We start from the raw sequence: 19,745 nt of genomic DNA, 5'->3' as shown, positions 1-19,745 counted from the left end.
ATCAGCGGGACACAATATTATGTTTATCTAATTTTATATGTTTCCCTTTTGGATATTTCTAGGCAGCAACTGTTTGAGTTGGTCTTGGATTCACCACCAGTTTCTCCTTCAACAAACTATACCAAATATTCTGCTGGCAAAGGTCATGCTGCAGGTTCCGTGGTGGGTTCAGTATTAAAACAAGACAAACAACTTATAGACCATTTCTTGATAAAGGAAAACACTCAGACCCCTAAAAGGAGATCTGTAGCTGCTGAGGTGGAATATAAAGGTTGCAACAACGAACAAGAAAGAGATAATAGACGTTGTAATTCTGCAGAGACTCATGATGTGGTCAGTGAAGGGATGGCAGCCACAAGTCCCGAAGGCATGAGAAATCTTGAGAAACCCTCTACATCTGTAATGAAAGTAATTACAAAAGGTGAGTTGCCTATGTTGTCTTTCTCATTCCATGCTTCAGTTTGCTGTATTCACCAAAATCTTCTACCCTGTTTGTTGCCAATATCAGATATATGCTGCATGCCTTAATTAATTTTTATTAATTAATTAAAATGCTTAATTAATCTTTCTGTATTACTTTGAGATGAAAGGTACATTTACATTCTGCTATATTTAACTGGATGTGCTTCATCCAGAGGGCTGCATTATTGGGACATCTTTGGGTTTGTGTACATTGCAAGTAAAAACCCATGGCTGGCCCATGCCAGCTGACTCAGGCTTGCAGGACTTGGGCTAAGGGGCTGCTTAATTGCACTGTACACATTCAGGCTTCGTCAGGAGTCTGGGCTCTGCAGCCAGAACCCAAACATCTATGCCACAATTAAACAGCCCGTTAGTCTGAACCCCATGAGTCCAAGTCAGCTGGCACAGGACAGCCCTGGGTGTATAACTGCAGTGTGGACATACCCTTTGAGGGTACTGAATGGTATTGGCGGCTGCTGCTTAATCAGGATGATGTTGCATTAAAAACGTACTTCATGGGGGGACTTGGGCCAGTGCCAAATGATTACAATGTAATTCAACTCTGAGGAAGTTTTTAGTAAAAACAAAGGCTTTTTTCTCTCGCCAGCATCTACTGAGCCTAAAGTTGTTACAAAGGAGACTATTATTTCTGATGCCATGTTGGGAGTTGAACCATAAATCTCAGATACAATAATATGCTGTGTAGAGTTAGTTTATTGTACTTTTGTCTTGGCTAAGGTATTTCTGATTTGAAATACCGATTCAGGAGCCAGTGGGTACTACCAAAAGTGTGATCACACAACTATCTTTTAGAGTGGTAGCTTTGTTAGTCTGTATCAGCAAAAAGGAGGAGTACTTGTGGCACCTTAGAGACTAACAAATTTATTTGGGCATAAGCTTTCGTGGGCTAAAACCCACGAAAGCTTATGCCCAAATAAATTTGTTAGTCTCTAAGGTGCCACAAGTACTCCTCGTTCTTTTTACAATTATCTGAGTTTCACAAGGTTTTTACAAATGTGTTAGTTGAAGTCTCATACAGCATCAAATTTCTTCACAAGAAACAGTATTACAGGGACATCAAGAATTAATTTTTCTTGTTTAAAACTGACCCTTTTCGTATTAGCACAGTGATGATGATTGAAGAATCTCGCTCTCAAATTATGCCTTAAAAATTACTGAGTAGTGGGGTTTTATACAAAGTGATTGACCACATAAGGGCAAGCATATTAAAAGAATAAAAGAATTTATCGATATCTTTGTGGATCTCACGGTAACTTTTTACAAATATATGTTTGGGGGAACATAAACACATGAGTTCATTTAAGATGATCTCTGCTGTAGGTGGAGGGGGGAGCATGTCTTACTGGCAGAGCAGGAGATTTTGGATCAGTTCTGGGTTATGCTATGGCTAAGTCACATAACCTCTCTCTGCCTCAGTTACCCCTATGAAAAATGAGGTTAATACTTGTCTTCGTCGCAGGGCTCCTGTAAGGCACAGTTAATTAATGAATATGTGAAAGTAGTCCTTTTGAAATCCTTGGATTAAGGAAGTGCTACATGAGTATGAAGTATTAGCATAATTTATTATTAATCAGAATTTAAGAACAATTTCCTTACTGGGAGTTGAAATAATTCAAACTAAGTAAACTCACAGTTATGCACAATTCCAGTGGCATAGAAGCCCAAATATTGTTACTCCTATATTTGCAGTGTTCATTAGCTAGTACCTTATAGCAAACAAACGAAACATATAAGCTCTGCCAGGGTAGAAGATTCTGCTCAAAATATTGAAAAAGGTAGGAATAAATGTTTTAGAAATGGAAGTGATTACCTTTTTAGTATTTGTCTGGGGTGGATGTGCCAAATTTCTAAAAAGAAAAACTAGAATTCTATGTTTGATTCTCCGTAAATAACAATTGTATTTTTCATATGAAAATATTTGGCTTTGCTGTAAGTAATGAACAGGCTTTTAAAAACACATCAAGTTGCCCTTTATTTTATTTTCAGTAGATTGTCCTGTGTGTGGGGTTGCTATTCCAGAGCAGTATATAAACAGACACTTAGATAGTTGTTTGACAAGAGATGAGAAGAAGGATGGCCTCAGAAGGTAAGAAACTTAAATCTAAGAACTGGTATGTGAATTTGACCAGTTGCTGCTACTTTTGGAGTGAGAAGCTTCCAGTGATATAATAGTGAACTGTCTTCTTGCTTCTCTGTTTCGTGCTATGGATATTGAAGTTGCTATGTAAATAACGATGGTGGTGGTTTTCTTCTCTCAACATGATACATTCAGCACCAATCTTATTTCTTTTCTTGTAATTTATTCAAACTTTTATACTGGTAGGAAATTTGGTTAAATTTTATAGGTTTTATGTTGAGTTTAGTCTTGTACGTTAGTGTCTCTGTAGTTCTGGTCATTGAAATTCTATCTAGATGGGTTTTCTCTTCATTTTTCAATGGATGAGAAGGGGCCCTTACTTCAAATTTTCCTCTTTAAAGCTCTGATATTGAGCCAAAAAGCAGGTGTTCCACAAGCTCTCAAGTTAAAAAGTAAAATGTACAATCTCCTGCTTTCAGGGGAGGGGTCTCAACTGGATTGGGCGCAGCTTGCTCTTTAAAGTCCTGATACTGCAAAGACTTGTGTACATGCTTTATTTTATGCATGCATCCCAGGGCCAGTGTTCTGTTACAAGTACCCTCCTAATGATGTCCCACTTTTGCCCTCTTCACATCAGTGATTTGGAGTCTTCTCCCTCATTGTTGTCAATTATCTAAACTGAGCAGGAATATTATCCTCCACTGTTACAGATCATTGAGCCATGCAGAAATTTCTCTGCATGCACCTCTGACATTCTAATTGTATTTCCAGAGTCCTCTGACCCCTCTCCACTTCCTCTTGCTGAGTCCTGTGCTGTGACAGTTTTCCAACCATAGAATGCTATGTATGGTGTTAGGATATAGATATTCAGGCCTGTCTGCAAAGGCCTGTACTTTAAGAATTTAGGTGTATTCTTATCACTTGGCGAGTTAGAGGTATAAAAGAATCAAAATCACTGTCTGCCAGTGTAATGTCCTTCTCTTACTGTGACAGTCTGAGGCCCTGTTCTTAGGCTAAGGCCTTTGGCTAAGCAACAGAGGCAGCCATAAGCTGGGAAGCGACCAGTCACATCCTCATGTTCCAAACTAGTCACATTGAAAGAAGGTGCTATTGGGCTGTTAGGAATACACTCCTGTCCTGATAATGCCTGTCACCTCCAGAGAAAGGGAAAAGGAAACTTAGTTTGATAGCATCCTGTCTGGCAAGAACTCACTTATCAATAGCTGGGATGTGAAATCCTCACTTCTGTATTGTTTTGTCATTATAGTTCCCACTTTGCTATTGTTTGTCTGTATAATCTCTGTCTGGTTCTGTGATTGTTCCTGTCTGCTGTATAATTAATTTTGCTGGTGTAAACTAATTAAGGTGGTGGGATATAATTGGTTACATAATCATGTTACCATATGTTAGGATTGGTTAGTTAAATTTCAGGAAAATGATTGGTTAAGGTATAGCAAAGCAGAACTCAAGTTTTACTATATAGTCTGCAGTCAATCAGGAAGTGAGTGGGTGGGTGTGGAGAGGGGAAATGGGAACAGGGAATGGGGGTGGGGAAATTGGAATCATGTTTGGCTAAGGGCAGGAATGGGAACAGGGACACAGGTGTAAGGCTCTGTGGTGTCAGAGCTGGGAAAGGGGACACTAAGGAAGGAAACTGGAATCATGCTTGCTGGAAGTTCACCCCAATAAACATCGAATTGCTTGCACCTTTGGACTTCGGGTATTGTTGCTCTCTGTTCATGCGAGAAGGACCAGGGAAGTAAGCGGGTGAAGGAATAAGCCCCCTAACGTATGGCTCCCTCCAGAGACATCTTCAAACAGTGCCTTGTTTTTGCCAGAAGCAAGTTGCTAGAGGACAATACAAGTGCTTCCTCCCATCCAATTTCTGAGCACTGTTTCTAGACCTTGCTGGCCCAGGATCGAACACTGGATCTCTGACACATGCTGTTGTGCCAGTACTGAAAGTGATTTTATGTCTGCTTTATTCAGTGCAGGTTTAAACTTGTTTTCTGCATTCTCATGCTTTCTATAACAAAATGTGCAAGCTGAAGTGTTTGCAAGTGAATAATGGCATTAAAAGTTGGAATTGAGTTGAAAGACTTTGTGCTCTATTCTGCTGCTCAGTGAGATTATCGCTGTTTTCTCGTGCCTTCTTTGACAAATGAGAAAATGGGCTAAATTTTCATTTTGTTTGCTAGATCCAAGATTTTAAATACAGAACTCTTGTGGTTTTCAAGAGAACAGCTAATTGTGTGTGTTAGCGTGGCCATTGCTGTCAAGAAGACAATGACAAACAATCGTAACCAGTCTTATTGCCACAGGAGTGTACTGTGCAGCTCCAAACAGGTGCTAACATCTTATTGTTTTGACAGGTTGTTGACCTTTAGCTAATTCTTTATTAGTTGCAGTTGTTAAGTGCTCATGGCAAGTGCATGGTTGAAACACACTTTCCCTTTAGAATATAAAGAATTTACATTTTTTTGTATAATTTGATTTATTTTCATCTAGACCTCTCAGAGTTTAAAAAGGTGTCCAAGAAGGTATTTGTCATGATGGATTAGTTCCTGTGGAATTAAGCATGAATTTTGAAATATTTTTATTTTTTGCCAAAACACTTTTTTAGATTTCTGTAGCACTTTGTATGTTTTTAGTTCCTCTCTGAGAAATTTGCTCAGTTTCTGCTTGTCCTTAATTTAAGGGCATATTGAATGCTGTATTAAGAAGTGTCTGATATTTCAGTGAGGCTAGTTATTTAGTTCCAAATTGCACACAGGAGATCAATAATTATAGATAAGTACAACTTTAGAAATTTAGAATTTTTTTTAAACAAAACATCTGTAGAGATCCAACATTCCAGTGGAATAGCTGGCATTATCAGGCAGCTGTCTTTGGCCCCGCGCTGTTCTCAGTCCACTACATCATGCAGCCTGTACGTTACAATAGGTGTTAAACTTTTGCAGAGCTTTGAAAAGTTTTAATTCAATAAAAAGTTTGTTCCCCAATAGAATCTTAAACAGCTCTCTTTTCTTGAAAGTAATTGGGAGGAAATGCATCTTTTTGCCAGATGTGCTACAGTGATTACAAGAGATTAAAGTAAAGTAATTAGGGTTGTCATGAAAACCTGTTTTGTAGTAAGTTTAAATTTATTTTCAGTATTATGAGCTAAAATTGCTTGGAAAATACACCTTTCAAATGAAAAATAAACTATCTTTTACTCTAGAGGTAGAAAGCTGTTACAATATGTCTAATGTAGAGAGCCATACTTAAATTTCTGCAAGGGGGTTGTATTCTGCTTCAGAAAAGAAAAGCATCTGCAACTGTTGTTTTCTTTCAGAGTGGTAGCTGTGTTAGTCTGAATCCGCAAAAAAAACCTGAGGCGTACTTGTGGCACCTTAAAGACTAACAAATTTATTTGGGCATAAGCTTTCGTGGGCTAAAACCCACTTACAGACAGCCCCCCAACCTGAAGCAAATACTCATCAGCAACGACGCAACAAAAACACTAACCCAGGAACCTATCCTTGCAACAAAGCCCGTTGCCAACTCTGTCCACATATCTATTCAAGGGACACCATACAGGACCTAATCACATCAGCCACACTATCAGAGGCTCGTTCACCTGCACATCTACCAATGTGTGATGTGCCAGCAATGCCCCTCTGCCATGTACATTGGCCAAACCGGACAATCTCTCTGAAAAAGAATAAATGGATACAGATCAGACCTCAAGAATGATAACATTCAAAAACCAGTTGGAGAACACTTCAACCTCCCTGGTCACTCAATTTCAGACCTAAAAGTCGCAATTCTCCAACAAAAAAACTTCAAAAACAGACTCCGAGAAACTGCAGAATTGGAATTAATTTGCAAACTGGACACCATTAACTTAGGCTTGAATAAAGACTGGGAGTGGAAGGGTCATTACACAAAGTAAAAACTATTCCCCATGCTAATTCTTTTCCCCCTGCTGTTACTCACACCTTTCTTGTCAACTGTTTGAAATGGGCCATCCTGATTATCACTACAAAAGGTTTTTTTTCCCCTGCTGATAATAGCCCACCTTAACTGATTGGTCTTGTTACAGTTGGTGTGGCAACACCCTTTTTTTTTTTTCATGTTCTCTGTGTATCTATATCTTCCTACTGTATTTTCCACTGCACTGGTGAAGTGGGTTTTAGCCCATGAAAGCTTTGCCAAATAAATGTGTTAGTCTCTAAGGTGCCACAAGTCCTCCTCATCCTTTTTTGTTCTGTTCTTGTATCACTAGCACAAGATCATTTACATTGCAGATTAGCTAGGAATTAGTGTGGGTCACTAGCCAAATCTAATCAGCTCAGATACAAATTCCACCATTAAGGTGACCTGAGCATACATTTGCAGTTTTATGCATTCTCTGTCTCCAAGATTATGAGTAGAGAGAATGTTACGCTCATTCAGAAATGTAAATGTTTCACTGAGCCTTCCGATTTCTACTATTTCCGGTAATTAAGCCATTTCCCCTGTGCTACGGCAGAATGGATGTCTTCACATTCTTATTTCACACTAGGCAATGTCAGGAAGTGGAGTTCTTTGTAGGAGGTAATTAATTGGGATAGCACTATTAATTTTCTTAATAGAATTTGGCACCTACAAATTTGCTTTCAGGATAGTTATTTGATGGTTTTTTCCTTGGAGTATTTCTTTCAGGAAACTGGAAAGTTTTCTAACACAAATCTATGTTGTGACCTTTTAAAATCTCAGTAACTATGCAATTAAGGCACAGCTAGCATTTGGATGGAATACCTAGGAGCTGAATTCCCTCTAAGTCCATGCTGAACTTAGGCCTCAGGGTAGCAGCTGATATGAATTTGAAGTCTTCACCCATTATAGCTATTAAAGATTCTGTGGTGCTTGTTACAAGAGATGGAGGTGTTCACCCCAATTTCCTGAGCAAATTTAAACTAGAATAAGTGCATTCTGTATATTTAAAATCCCCCCTCCCCCCCAGCTTTAGATGGGTAAGGTGTTCTCACTTCGTAGGGATGTTACTGTCGGTACTGCATTGCACCCTAGAGGTAGCAATATTTCAATAGTGGGTCATATGATTCTTATACGTGTTACATGTAAAGTGCTTTGAGATCCTTCTGGATGAAAAGAAGAACTATAAGTCATTGCTTGGTTTCCTGCTATACAAGACAGAATTTCTTGGTTTTTCATTGGTTTACTTTTTCTCCTGCAGTTCTGGTCACAAAAGGAAGTGCCTGCCTAAAGTCGTTTACAACTTACTTTCTGACCGTGATCTGAAGAAGAAGCTAAAGGAACATGGGCTGTCTAGCCAAGGAACGAGGCAACAGCTTATTAAAAGACATCAAGAATTTGTGCATATGCATAATGCTCAATGTGATTCTTTAAATCCCAAATCAGGTAGGATGGCAAAGCTATAATGTTTTCTCCTAGAGTTCCTAATACATTTTAAGAAATTCTCTCTCTCTTTCTCTATCCTGTGAGAAACTGAATTAGCTTTCAGAGTAGGAGCAAGACAGTTTGGGTCCTTGTGGAATAACATGGGGATTTGGAGAATTTGCATTAATCATATAAAAAGTGACCTATGAAGCTAACATTGCAAAATTAGTTGACACACATGCTGGGAGAGCATCCAGCACAAACAATTTGTAACTTAACTTTATTAAAAAAAGCCTCTTCTTTTCCACTGACACTTCCTAGTTTGCTTAATGAATTCCAAAATGTTTTGTGGCACTACTGGTACTGCACATGAAGAATGATGTTGGGGTGTCTCCAGATTAACTCTTTGGGTCATCACTAGCAAGCTAGGAAATATCAGAGGGTTTTAAGAATGCCAGTGGAAAGGATTAATAATTATTTCTGTGTTGAATCTCTCTCATCTTGTTCAGTGGGGCATTCTGTATATATTGTTGGGTTTAATTTCAATTTTAGACTTATAAAGAGGAGATGATGTGGAGTGTGTGAAATTAATGAGTAAGAAAGTGCATTGCTATGGAGAATTTTTCCATCAATATAGATATGTGGCTTTGCTGCAGTATAATTAACTGTAACCATAGATCTCTCTAAACAGTTTCCTTTGCTTTGTTCAGAAATGGAACTCGTTCTAACATCTAATGAAATTACAGGGTAAATTTATTCTTTAAGCAACAAACCACTGTTTGTCTGGTGTGGGTTGCATTCTCCTTAAATAGTGCCATGTGTGGGACATGAATGAAATGCAACCAAGCCTTCCAGTCTCTACAAGGGCGTGTTGGCTCTCTTGGATTTCTTCTGGCTTTATAGGCAGCATGACCCTTGTTGTTTCTGTGTAGTGCATGTGAGTTAGAGGGAAGCAACTGTATCTGTATCTGTTACATATACGAAACAATTGGCACAATGGTATAGGAAGAATTTAGTGTAGTTCAAGCCCCAAAGGTAACTGTCAAAAATAATATCTTGATATAATTTATAAAAAGTTATGTCTTTTCCAAGACCGACTGTCTGCTGTCACACATTTAATTTCTGTTTTTATTATTATACTTGTGTTCCCCGGGGTTCTTTCAACCCAAAGCTCTTGGTAACTTACTCTGTGCGAGGTTGTGTCAGGAAACAAATCGGGGGAGACACGGCCGTCCGACCGATAGATGGCTAGCATAAACAGGACAACACAAGAGTGTTTTCACTTAAAGCTAAACTTTACTTAGTCTCAAGCACTTACATATGTCCGCAACAGGTTAGTAAAACACCCCCAATCCTCGATAATTACCAAAGCTGAGTGTGGCTCTCGAGTGGCACAGCGGCAGCCTGTCTGGATTGTCCCAAATCTGTAGTGAGGAAAGGACTGATGGCTAATTTATAATCTGATCTATTAGAAATGTCTGCCTTTTAATCAGCGAATACCTGTATCCCATACCACCTAAATACCTGGAAAAAATGTTGAACTCCAACCTAAGTTCCCGTGCAGAGATATAATGTGCACCAGAATAGAAACTGATGTAAAACTCTTTGCAGCAATATGTTTGTTACATTTGTGAATGAGCCCAGATTGCATAGTTGGAATATTCTGATGGTGGGACCAGTCAGAAAACCAGAAATAATTCTTACATTTTTTAAAATAAAACAAGTAGGGGTAATACCATTATGCCTTCTTCTGTCTCGTTGTGGAAACACAATTATGGGACAAACTTTTGAGCATGGGGAAACAAAATATTATACCAAAGAATACAACTTCATTTGTCTGATATGACTGTTTACATATCTCCATAAATGTGCATAGCAATTTCCAGTAGCTAAGTAACTATAACTAAATGCAAAGAATGAAACGTAAGCCTTGAAGAGCTTGCTTGCACTCTGAAGATAACAATAGATGCAACATAGGGCTTGTCCACACTGTGATGTCGACGAAATTTTGTCTTTCACGGTGTCATAAATATAAAGGGAAGGGTAACCACCTTTCTGCATACAGTGCTATAAAATCCCTCCTGGCCAGAGGCAAAACCCGTTCACCTGTAAAGGGTTAAGAAGCTAAGATAACCTCACTGGCACCTGACCAAAATGACCAATGAGGAGATAAGATACTTTCAAAGCTGCGGGGGGGGGGTGGGGGGTGGGAATAAAGGGTTAGACTGTCTGTGTGATGCTGTTGCCGGGAACAGATCAGGAATGCAGCCTCATAACTCTGTTATACCAATAAATTAAAAACCAGCAGGATCTTATTAAAGGGAAAAAGGCAAAATACCACATTTATTGTGAATACAGAAAGAATCATAGTAAGCAGTTAGTTATAGCTATAACATTCCATTCAATCTCATATTTATTCACACACACACACACACACACACACACACACACACACACACACACACACACACACACACACACACACACACACACACACACACACACACACACAGAGGTTCTGCAAGGTTGTCATCATAGTTACCAGCCTTAGAGTTGCTCATGCCAAGCCACTGGCCAGGTGGCCTGGACATGAGGAGGGAGCAGGGCCTTGTCAGATGCTCATCTGATGCTCCTGGAAGTTGGTTTGCAGAATCAGACCCCAAAGTTCTCACTTTTTAGAGTCTCTTTTTATAGGAATTTCTTCCTAGGCCAGTCTGTGGGAATTGCTTCATCATGCTGTTGCTGAATCAATCAGCAGATGGCACATTCCTGACGGCTCCGTGCTGCTAGATGTTATCTTGTTCTTTGGTTCTCCCATTCTTGAGGCTGTTGGGTGGATTCCAGTCTGCCCTCCGGGGGTCCTCTGGTTATTTCCACTTGACGCCTTCTTCAGCCGATGGACACTGGATTCTTAGGCTGGCACCTCCCTGATCATTCAGTTATTATCCACACCAAGCATCCATCCACATACATCCTCTATCTCTATTTTAATCACAATTGTTAATACAACAAAAGGGCGAGGAGTCTCTGGGTGCTGTTTCTGTTGTTAGAGTATTGCTTTGAGTCTCTGTGAATTGCTTTGAGAACAGACTCTGTCTTAGAATGTACTAACACAATTAGCAGCTTGCAAGTTTCACACATAGAGGGAGAGAAACAGTACCAAAACCCAAGAGACCTCTTAATTAGTAATACCCTGGAATTTAAACTATGGGGAATCAAACTCATTTGTGATTTTAATACAGAACTTCTTTAATATGATCCAACAACTCCTTAGATTAGTAAGTAATCTAGCTAGAAATGCGTTAGATTTCGTTTTGTTTAATGGCTGGTAAAATAAGCTGTGCTGGATGGAATGTATATTCCGATTTTTGTGTCTTTTTGTAAGTTAAGGTTTTGCCTAGAGGGATTCTCTATGTTTTGAATCTGATTACCCTATAAGGTATTTACCATCCTGATTTTACAGAGGTGATTCTTTTACCTTTTCTTTAATTAAAATTCTTCTTTTAAGAACCGGATTGCTTTTTCATTGTTCTTAAGATCCAAGGATTTGGGTCTGTGTTCACCTGTACAAATTGGTGAGGATTTTTATCAAGCGTTCCCCTGGAAAGGGGTGTAGGGCTTGGGGGGATATTTTGGGGGAAGACGTCTCCAAGTGGGCTCTTTCCCTGTTCTTTGTTTAATATGCTTGGTGGTGGCAGCATGCTGCTCAAAGACAAGGCAAAGTTTGTACCTTGGGGAAGTTTTTAACCTAAGCTGGTAAGAATAAGCTTAGGGGGTCTTTCATGTGGGTCCCCACATCTGTACCCTAGAGTTCAGAGTGGGGAAGGGACCTTGACACATGGGTTCTTAAAAAAAAAAGCCGACCCCACCCCGCGAAAGACAAAAGTTTTGTTGATGCAAGTGGCAGTGTGAATGTGGCTTTGTCGGCAGGAGCACTCTGCTACTAAGCTAACGCCGCTCGTGGGCTGGAAGTATTTTGTCAGCATAAGCGCTGACAAAATACCTACAGAGAGCGTTTACACATGCTGACTTTTAGCGACAAGGCTGTGTCGACACAGCCTTGTCGCTAAAAGCTGCTTAGTATAGACAAGCCCATAGCGATTTGAATCTATATTGTTGGGGCTACAGTGATGGTACTGTATGAGTCTGTTGGATTTTCAGATGCTTTTAGTAGGACAGGGAAAGTTCACGCACAATAGGGAGACTGTTCTAAGATGAATGGGCTGCCTGGAAGAAGGAGGGCATGGATGGGAACGGATAAATGAGATCGGGAAGTAACTTAGGTGGGTTAGGGAGTAGACAGAGATAAAGACAAGGGGTTGGAATTAAAATTTCTGAAAGTGAGGAGAAGCTTTAACATATTGTGGAATTAAAAAGGGAAGCCAGTACAATGATTGGAGACAGTTTGATATAGTTAGAGATGAATGATGTTGGCAGCTGTGTTAATCCCTGTAGTAGCTTAAATGGAAGAGAGGCTACTTTTTTATTGCTGCTTTTTAGAATTGATTTATAATGGCTATCAGTGTAGTTTAAACCAGCTTTAATTTAACGACCAAATTTATCTTTGGTGGTAGTGGGTTACAACTCGCTCTGAAGTGGGAGCAATACTGAATGTGGCCTAATATCTTGTCTTGCTGACAGTTCAGGGCAACACAACACATAGCAAAACTTCTATTTTCATGCATACTTTTAATTCAGACTGACCCAGACCCTGTATCTGTAAAAAAAAAAAAAAAAAAAACAGGAGTACTTGTGGCACCTTAGAGACAGTCAGCTTTCATTTAAAACAAACAAACACAAAAATGGTAAGTGAAAACCCGAAGGAAAAGTCTTCTGTACGATGCTGTGGGGGAACAGATTCTCAGTGTACGGTAATGTGCTTAGGAGAGAGGAGCAGACAATGGCGGTAAAGAGGTAGTCATTCCTTAAAGAAAACACAATTATAAATTGGTTTTTTTACAAAACAACAAATGTGAAGGTGAAAATCCTTTATCTGTCTGCCATAAATCCACAACAGAATTATGGCTCTTTATTTAACTGTGGCATATATATTAATTTTTTGTGTAATGTAATTCCAGTATGCAAAGTTTTTAAAAAGGCAGTTTTTTGAATTGCTTCTGAATAATTATTTTAAGGGACTATGAAATGACTTTCTAGGAATATGATATTACTCGGAAGAAACTGTAATCCCTGTTACTCAAGAGAAAGTTTGTGTATTCCTGAGTTGCATATACCATATTTTACATATTGAGAGACAGCTTTGCCTTCAGTTTAAGGTTACTGTTATGTATACATAACGAAATGCAAACAGTTTTAAAGGGAAAGTAGGTAGAGATATATACGCATGTAATAATTCCTAGTCACTGATATATACACCTACAAAGTAGCCTATTAAAAAGCATATGCTTTTTCCTCCTGAACAGCTATACTAGATTACTCAGCATGTTTATCAGGAAATCATGAGCCATAGCAGGTTTCTATCTTTTGTATGTAGTCACAAATTTTTTAATCTTGGTCACCTAGTGAAGGTAAATATATATATATATTTAGAAGCCATATGTCGCTGGTAGCAACAAATGAATGGTGCGCTTTAATTCTACAAAACGCTGGCTAGTGATCCTATAGAAGGAATACACACGTTAGATTTGGGAGCAGGTTGTTGTTGTTGTTGTTGTTTAATATTTTATGTTGCCATAATTGCTAGAGGCCCAAAGCAGAATTGGCACACCAGTGTAGTAAGGCATTGTATGAACACATACCTGCCCTGAATAGTTTACAAAATGTGTTACTTAAGAACATTTGTACTTGGGTTTTCTATACATCATTCCACTGTTATATTTTAAAGCACTCTCTTCCCTATGCTATTAATCACAGAGGAAAATGTTTTGTATGTATAATCTTTTTAGATGTAATGCTTACAATAACTTTAGATTTGGGTAGTGGGTTAGCATTGTGTTTAGCACCCCCATGTAATAAATGTAATTTCAATCTGTAAAATGAAAACAAACAAAAAAAACCATCATACCCCAGTAGAACCTCACTGGTGACTGGAAATCCTTTGCAAACTACAGAATTTTTCATATTCAGTTTTTAGTCCTGCAAAGAGATCCACCAACATGGATTCATATGCCTGCACAGAGATCTATGGAAGTAAGGGAAGATCCTGCCTATTGAAGTAGATGAGACTCTGTGTGGGGGCTGGATTAGCATTAGGGTTTTTAGAGAGTAGGTCATGAGCGAAACAATTCTACAAGTTTCCTTGAAGGGTCAACGGTGAATAGAATGTTGGGAAGAGATATAAGTGCAGAAGGTTATGGCCTTCTTTTAAACTGTGAAGTAAGGCTTTTAAACTTCCCCCTTTATGGATCCTGTTTATGTTCTGTTGTTTATCATCTTAGAGGGCAGATCTGTGTTGGTTACTAGGGGAGGAAGAACAGGAAAAGCAAAGTATAAGCTCCAGAGAGAGGGGGAGGTAAGCATTTTGGGGAAACCCATGTGCTGGAAATATTTATTTTCTCCTTAAATTTCACACATGGCCACCTGTATTTTCAAACAGGATCATCTTGTGTTTATGCACCTCATGGTTTTGTGCATGCATGTTTTAAAATATTGTATAAAACATATGCAATATTTTATGGTTTGCAATAATTAATAATTATTATTTGCAATTAAGTTATTTTATGGTTTGCAGTTATTTTCTCACTTCATTTGAAAATTTGTTTAGTAAGTTTAGTTAATTGTAGATTCGTTCAATTAAAGAAATATAGATGCTGTCGTGTAACTTATTTACTAAAGGAACAAAACTAAACTTAAATTTCTTGGACCTTGATTTTACATAGTAACTTTTACATTGTAGAGTTTCCTGGTGAAATGAAGTATGGTTTTTGTTTTCCTATTTGAAGAATGCACGTACTGGGGAATGGCTGATTCTGTCTATAATCTTTTATCACCATAGATTTGCTTTAAAACAAGAAAATATTAAAAAACCAAACAAAAAAAAACCACTGCCCTTTGAGAATGCCATGAAATTTTTGTTTTGTAACAGTGTATTAAATAGTTGTGTGTTTTGCATTATTACTGGCCATTTCCTTGTCCCCAAAAATAAATCTACATAAACAGAATTCCATGCTACATAGTGTCTTCTGGATAATGTTAACCAGTAATGAATAACACAAGCACTTTCTATTAAAAAAAAAAAAAGCGCCATTTACAGTTGGCTCTGCCAACTGCACTGTACATATCCTTTTTATTACTTTAACTTTAATTGTCATACTGTACATCAAGAATAAATATTTGTAGGTAGTAATTGTTATAAGAAATCTCATCAAATATATATTCAGTTACAATACATAAACTTTCTCTTTCAGAATTTGATGTTTTAGCCTAGACTGCTATATTGCTACAAAACAACTGTGATCTAATAACTAGATGAGTACTGTAAGGTTTGATTGTGTTTTTTGGATGCGTCAAATTATTTTCCATTTGCTTTGCAAACCAGCATTGTGGCTTTTTTCCCCACTCTTAGTCTCTAGTTAGTGGTACAACTGATACAGTAAAGTTTGAAAATTACTTTCCATTATAACCTCCATTGTCACAAGCTCATAATTTTCAGAAACTTTCCCCGGAAAGCGGGTGGGTGAGAGAGAGAGAGAGGTTTTTTTTTTTTAAAAATGCTTTGGCCTTTTCTTGATGGTGACTTTTTTTAAAGTTTGAGCAAAATCCCACCAACTGGGGTTTATTTGAGTTATTGGAAACAGATCATTATTTCCTCATTTTAATAAACAAAAATGGTGACCCAGGTTTTCATGAAGGCAGCTACATAAAAATGGATGAAGTCTGAAACACTGTCCTTACTGAAGAGTAGTACTGCTTGGTTTAGTTTCCATGCACCTCATCCACATGAAGTTAAGATTACTCAGGAAGTGAATTTCCCTCTTGAAGATGGCAAAGAGTTAACGTTTTGGATTCAGCATATTAACTTTCAAGTGTCTTAACATTTGAGTGCTTTCACTTGATCTCCACTCATCACTGTTGTACAGTATGCTTATGTGGTAAGCTGCTAGTGTTATAGTTTGTTTTAAATGTAGGCAAACTAAGGGCTAGTCTACACTGGCAATGTTTAATGTGGCTTGTGTAGTCGCGACAGAATGCTGGGAGAGAGCTCTCCCAGCGCTTTAAAAAAACCCACCTCCACGAGGGACGTAGCTCCCAGCGTTGGTGCACTGTCTACACAGGCGCTTTGCAGCGCTGAAACTTGCTGCGCTGAGAGGGGTGTTTTTTCACACCCCTGAACGAGAAGTTTGCAGGATTGTAGTGTGCCATTGTAGACAAGCCCTTAGGCTTGGTCTACACTAGAGAGTTAAGTTGACATAAGGCATCTTAAGTTGACCTAATTATGTCAGTGTCTACACTAGAATGCTGCTTCTGCCGAAGTAAGTGGCCTGCTACAGTGATATCATAATTCCACCTCTATGAAAAGCCTAGCGCTTATGTTGGTGTAGCTATGGTGATGCAGTGTCCCTGTAGACGCTGCGTTACTTACATCGGCTGTTTACTGTCACTTTGTCAGCAACAGGGCTCACAGCTGGAGCTGTGAAATAGACAAGAATGTCTATTTCCCTTAGGTTCCCTGCTGTGAAACTGTGTGGGGCTCACAGCTGGCCCCACTCACCCCACCCCCATTCTCCTGGGTTACAGCCTGAGGTGTGTGCTTGCACAGGGCTCAATTTCTACTCCTGGGAGAATTCTGCATCACTGCACGTGTACAGAATTCGCAGATTTCTTTGCTTCCCCACAGAAAAATGACTTTCTGATGCGGATGCAATGGGAAGCCAAAAAGTGGTCACGTGCCCCTCCCCAGCAGCACAGGCATGTGGTTTTGGGCACCCAGAGTGGCTGGTGGAGAGGTAAATCACTGTGGCGGGGTTGGGGATGCCTGGTCGGTATTGGGCCAGACCCCCCGTTCCCCCCATCCGCCCAACCCCCATGCATCTGGACCCCTCAAACCCAGACACCCCCTTCCACCTCCCGGCTGAGCCTCACCCACCGCTACCAGTCCCGATGGGTGGGGGTGGAGCGGGAGTGCACTTCTCCTGCACAGAGCAGCCAGGGCCGGGTAAGACCACCCCAGAAACCTCCCCTAGGTCCTCACTCCCCACCCTGCTTCCTGCCCCTCAGCCATGGGGGAGAGGGGTCACTATATGGGGAGCTGCTCCCCCACCTACCCAAGCCCCATGCATCCGGATGCCCCCAGGGCTCCCCCCCCGAGAGCCGCACACACTTGAACCCCCACCCTGACAAGGCCTGCCCCCTGTGCACCTGGACCCCTCCCGGTAAGCCACCCAGACCCCCCCCCCCCGCTGAACTCCATCTCTCCATACAGACCCCCCACCTGGCTGTAGGTCTACCTAAATTAAGTTGATCTAATTTTGTAGTGTAGACAAGTCCTTAGACGCAGATAGGTTAAGTCACTTGTTTAAGATCACACAAAGAGGCAGTGGCAGAAATGAAAATAGAACCCTGAAGCCCTGACTCTTCTTCTGTAACCACTTGACTATACTGTGTTTGAGAATATAATTACCAGTATTCTAATAAACATGGTAATTTTTATTTAGTGTATAGTGTAAAAAAAATATACTTTTGTTCTGAATAATGTCAAACAGCAAAATGTTCTAGGTAGGCTTGGCAGAATTCAATTTTTCTATAATTCTGATGGATAATATCAGTATTTTATTAAGTATTTTAAAACATTTTTATCAATATTAAATTTTCACAATTGCACAAAATTATGGGGTTTAAGCATTTTTTCTATTGATTTGAATGTTTGCAGTTGCAGGAAACTATGAGGCGGGTCACAATTATTTAATGACAGAAGATCTTGAAGTTGAAAAGGTTAAGGTTTCATAACCATTTAAAGCACACATTGTCAACATCACATGTCAAAACATACAAAGTAAATATCATTTCATCAACAAACCAGTCCTATTTTTGCTATTCATTCGCTAGTCCATTTGTAACCAGCCTAATTCAAAAACTAAGTAAAAAATAACTGAATTTTGACTCAGATAAATTCTCAGGCAGCATTTTTCTTTCTTTGCCTGTCTGTAAAGTTTGATTATCATCTATCGAAATATTTTTTCATTGGTTTGTGTGTATATGGTGAAATTGATATTTTCCGATTATTTTTCTATTAAAAATCTAATCCTTCCAAGCCTAGTTTTAGGCCAGCATTTTCATAAACAGGAGCCTCAAGTTAGTCATCCAGGTTGGAACTGTGCTTTTCAAAATTAGGTAACTTATTTAGGAGTCTAAGGAATTGGAAGTCTAACTTGAGGCTCCTGATTTTGAAAATCTTGGCCTTACTTCCCAGTTCATAAAACACTTTCAGGATTATATAACCTAGTATTTGATGTATGCACCAAAATGTATGAGGTACCTCACAGAAACAAGTACATACAGGGCTCTTTACAGAACAGTAATTGAGAGAACTCAGTTTGACATATCCAGCACTCATGGGGGTTTTTCATTTTGTTCATTATTTTATGAAATTACTGACTAAGAGTAAAATATTTTAAAGCTTGTAAATGATTTAGGAGCATAAGTCCCACTGACTTTCAGTTGTATATAAGCATATGAATTGCTAAATCCGTTTTAAAAATGGGACTTGTAAACTTCATCCTACTTTTAAAACTGAGTTTGATTACAGCAAGCTTCCTTTAATTATGGAGGCTCAGTAGTGACTCCATCTTTAAGGTGTGTGAGATTTGCCCTTAAATTAGGATTAAAACTCCCAATTGACAATTTCATTATTGAATTTTAGCCTCCAGATTTAACAGAACTCCTCAGAGGACAATTGTATTTATTATAATATTTTTTACTAACTTTTTTTAAAGAAATATTAAAAATGATCCCCCTTGAATTGACAGAAAATGGTGGCAGGTGGAAGAAGGATGCAGTATCTAAGGTTAAGACAGAGAATTCAGAGAGGACAAGGAGGAGCACAGGAGTGGAGGGATGGGTTCATGGAAGTGGGGTTTTTACTGGTGTAGGGTTTGTTGTGGCAAAAACAACATAAAAAGAAACCAGTTCTGATCAGGCTTCAGTAGCATGTTTACATAAGACCCACTAAACGTAGGTGCTGCAGTACACACAGTTCTGTATTACAGCTCCAGGGTTCTGGGCAAAAGCTGATGCTCTAATCAATTTGTTAGTCTCTAAGGTGCCACAAGTACTCCTGTTCTTTCTGTTCTAAGGGTGATTTTCACATATAGATTCCCATAGTAGTAATGAATACTTCCACATGTACTTTAAGTAGCAGCCCATAAATGATGCAGTGCTACCTTTACCAAGTTTTGACTTAGTGTGCTGCTTATAAAGCTGGAATATTAAATCCCAGGAAGCATTAAATCATCCTCAACTATAGCAATGCTGCTGGGGCCATTGTGAAATAAGGAAAGCTGAACTACTGTGTGCCAAATTCCTGGATTTTGGCTTAAGCCAGGTTCTTTCCAATTTTTATTCCTATGTAATTTAAGGTTTTTTATTCTCTGACCAAACCCTGAACACTTAATTGTCTCATAAAAGTATCTGTTTTTATAAATGCACATAGTTTTCTGGTGGCTCTGCAGATATATTTGGGCATAGAGATAAATTAGTAATGCATATGGCACAATAAATTACACAAAGTACTACATAGCTCTAGTTATGTCTACGGTGTTAATGAGCCCAGTTGTGCCTAATCATAATCTATAGATGTGCCTAATTTAATTCTTACAGTAATATGTGATCTTTCTGTGGACGATGG

General features: G+C 39.0%; 1 protein-coding gene across 3 annotated transcripts in view; it reads left to right on the top strand.

The window, feature by feature from the left end:
- The window catches only part of RAD18 (RAD18 E3 ubiquitin protein ligase), a 123,825-nt gene that overhangs the window by 21,980 nt on the left and 82,100 nt on the right, over positions 1-19,745 (top strand). For 2 of the 3 annotated variants that reach the window (XM_074957555.1, XM_074957554.1), the window contains exons 5-7: positions 63-421; positions 2,470-2,569; positions 7,779-7,963. In XM_074957555.1, coding sequence (XP_074813656.1) covers positions 63-421; positions 2,470-2,569; positions 7,779-7,963 — 644 coding nt within the window. The remainder of the gene's footprint in view (positions 1-62; positions 422-2,469; positions 2,570-7,778; positions 7,964-19,745) is intronic. The other variant, XM_074957556.1, reaches the window with a different exon arrangement.

The sequence above is a fragment of the Natator depressus genome, chromosome 7, assembly GCF_965152275.1.
Source record: "Natator depressus isolate rNatDep1 chromosome 7, rNatDep2.hap1, whole genome shotgun sequence".
NCBI lineage: Eukaryota > Metazoa > Chordata > Testudines > Cheloniidae > Natator > Natator depressus.
This window is presented reverse-complemented; position numbering and strand designations above follow the sequence as displayed.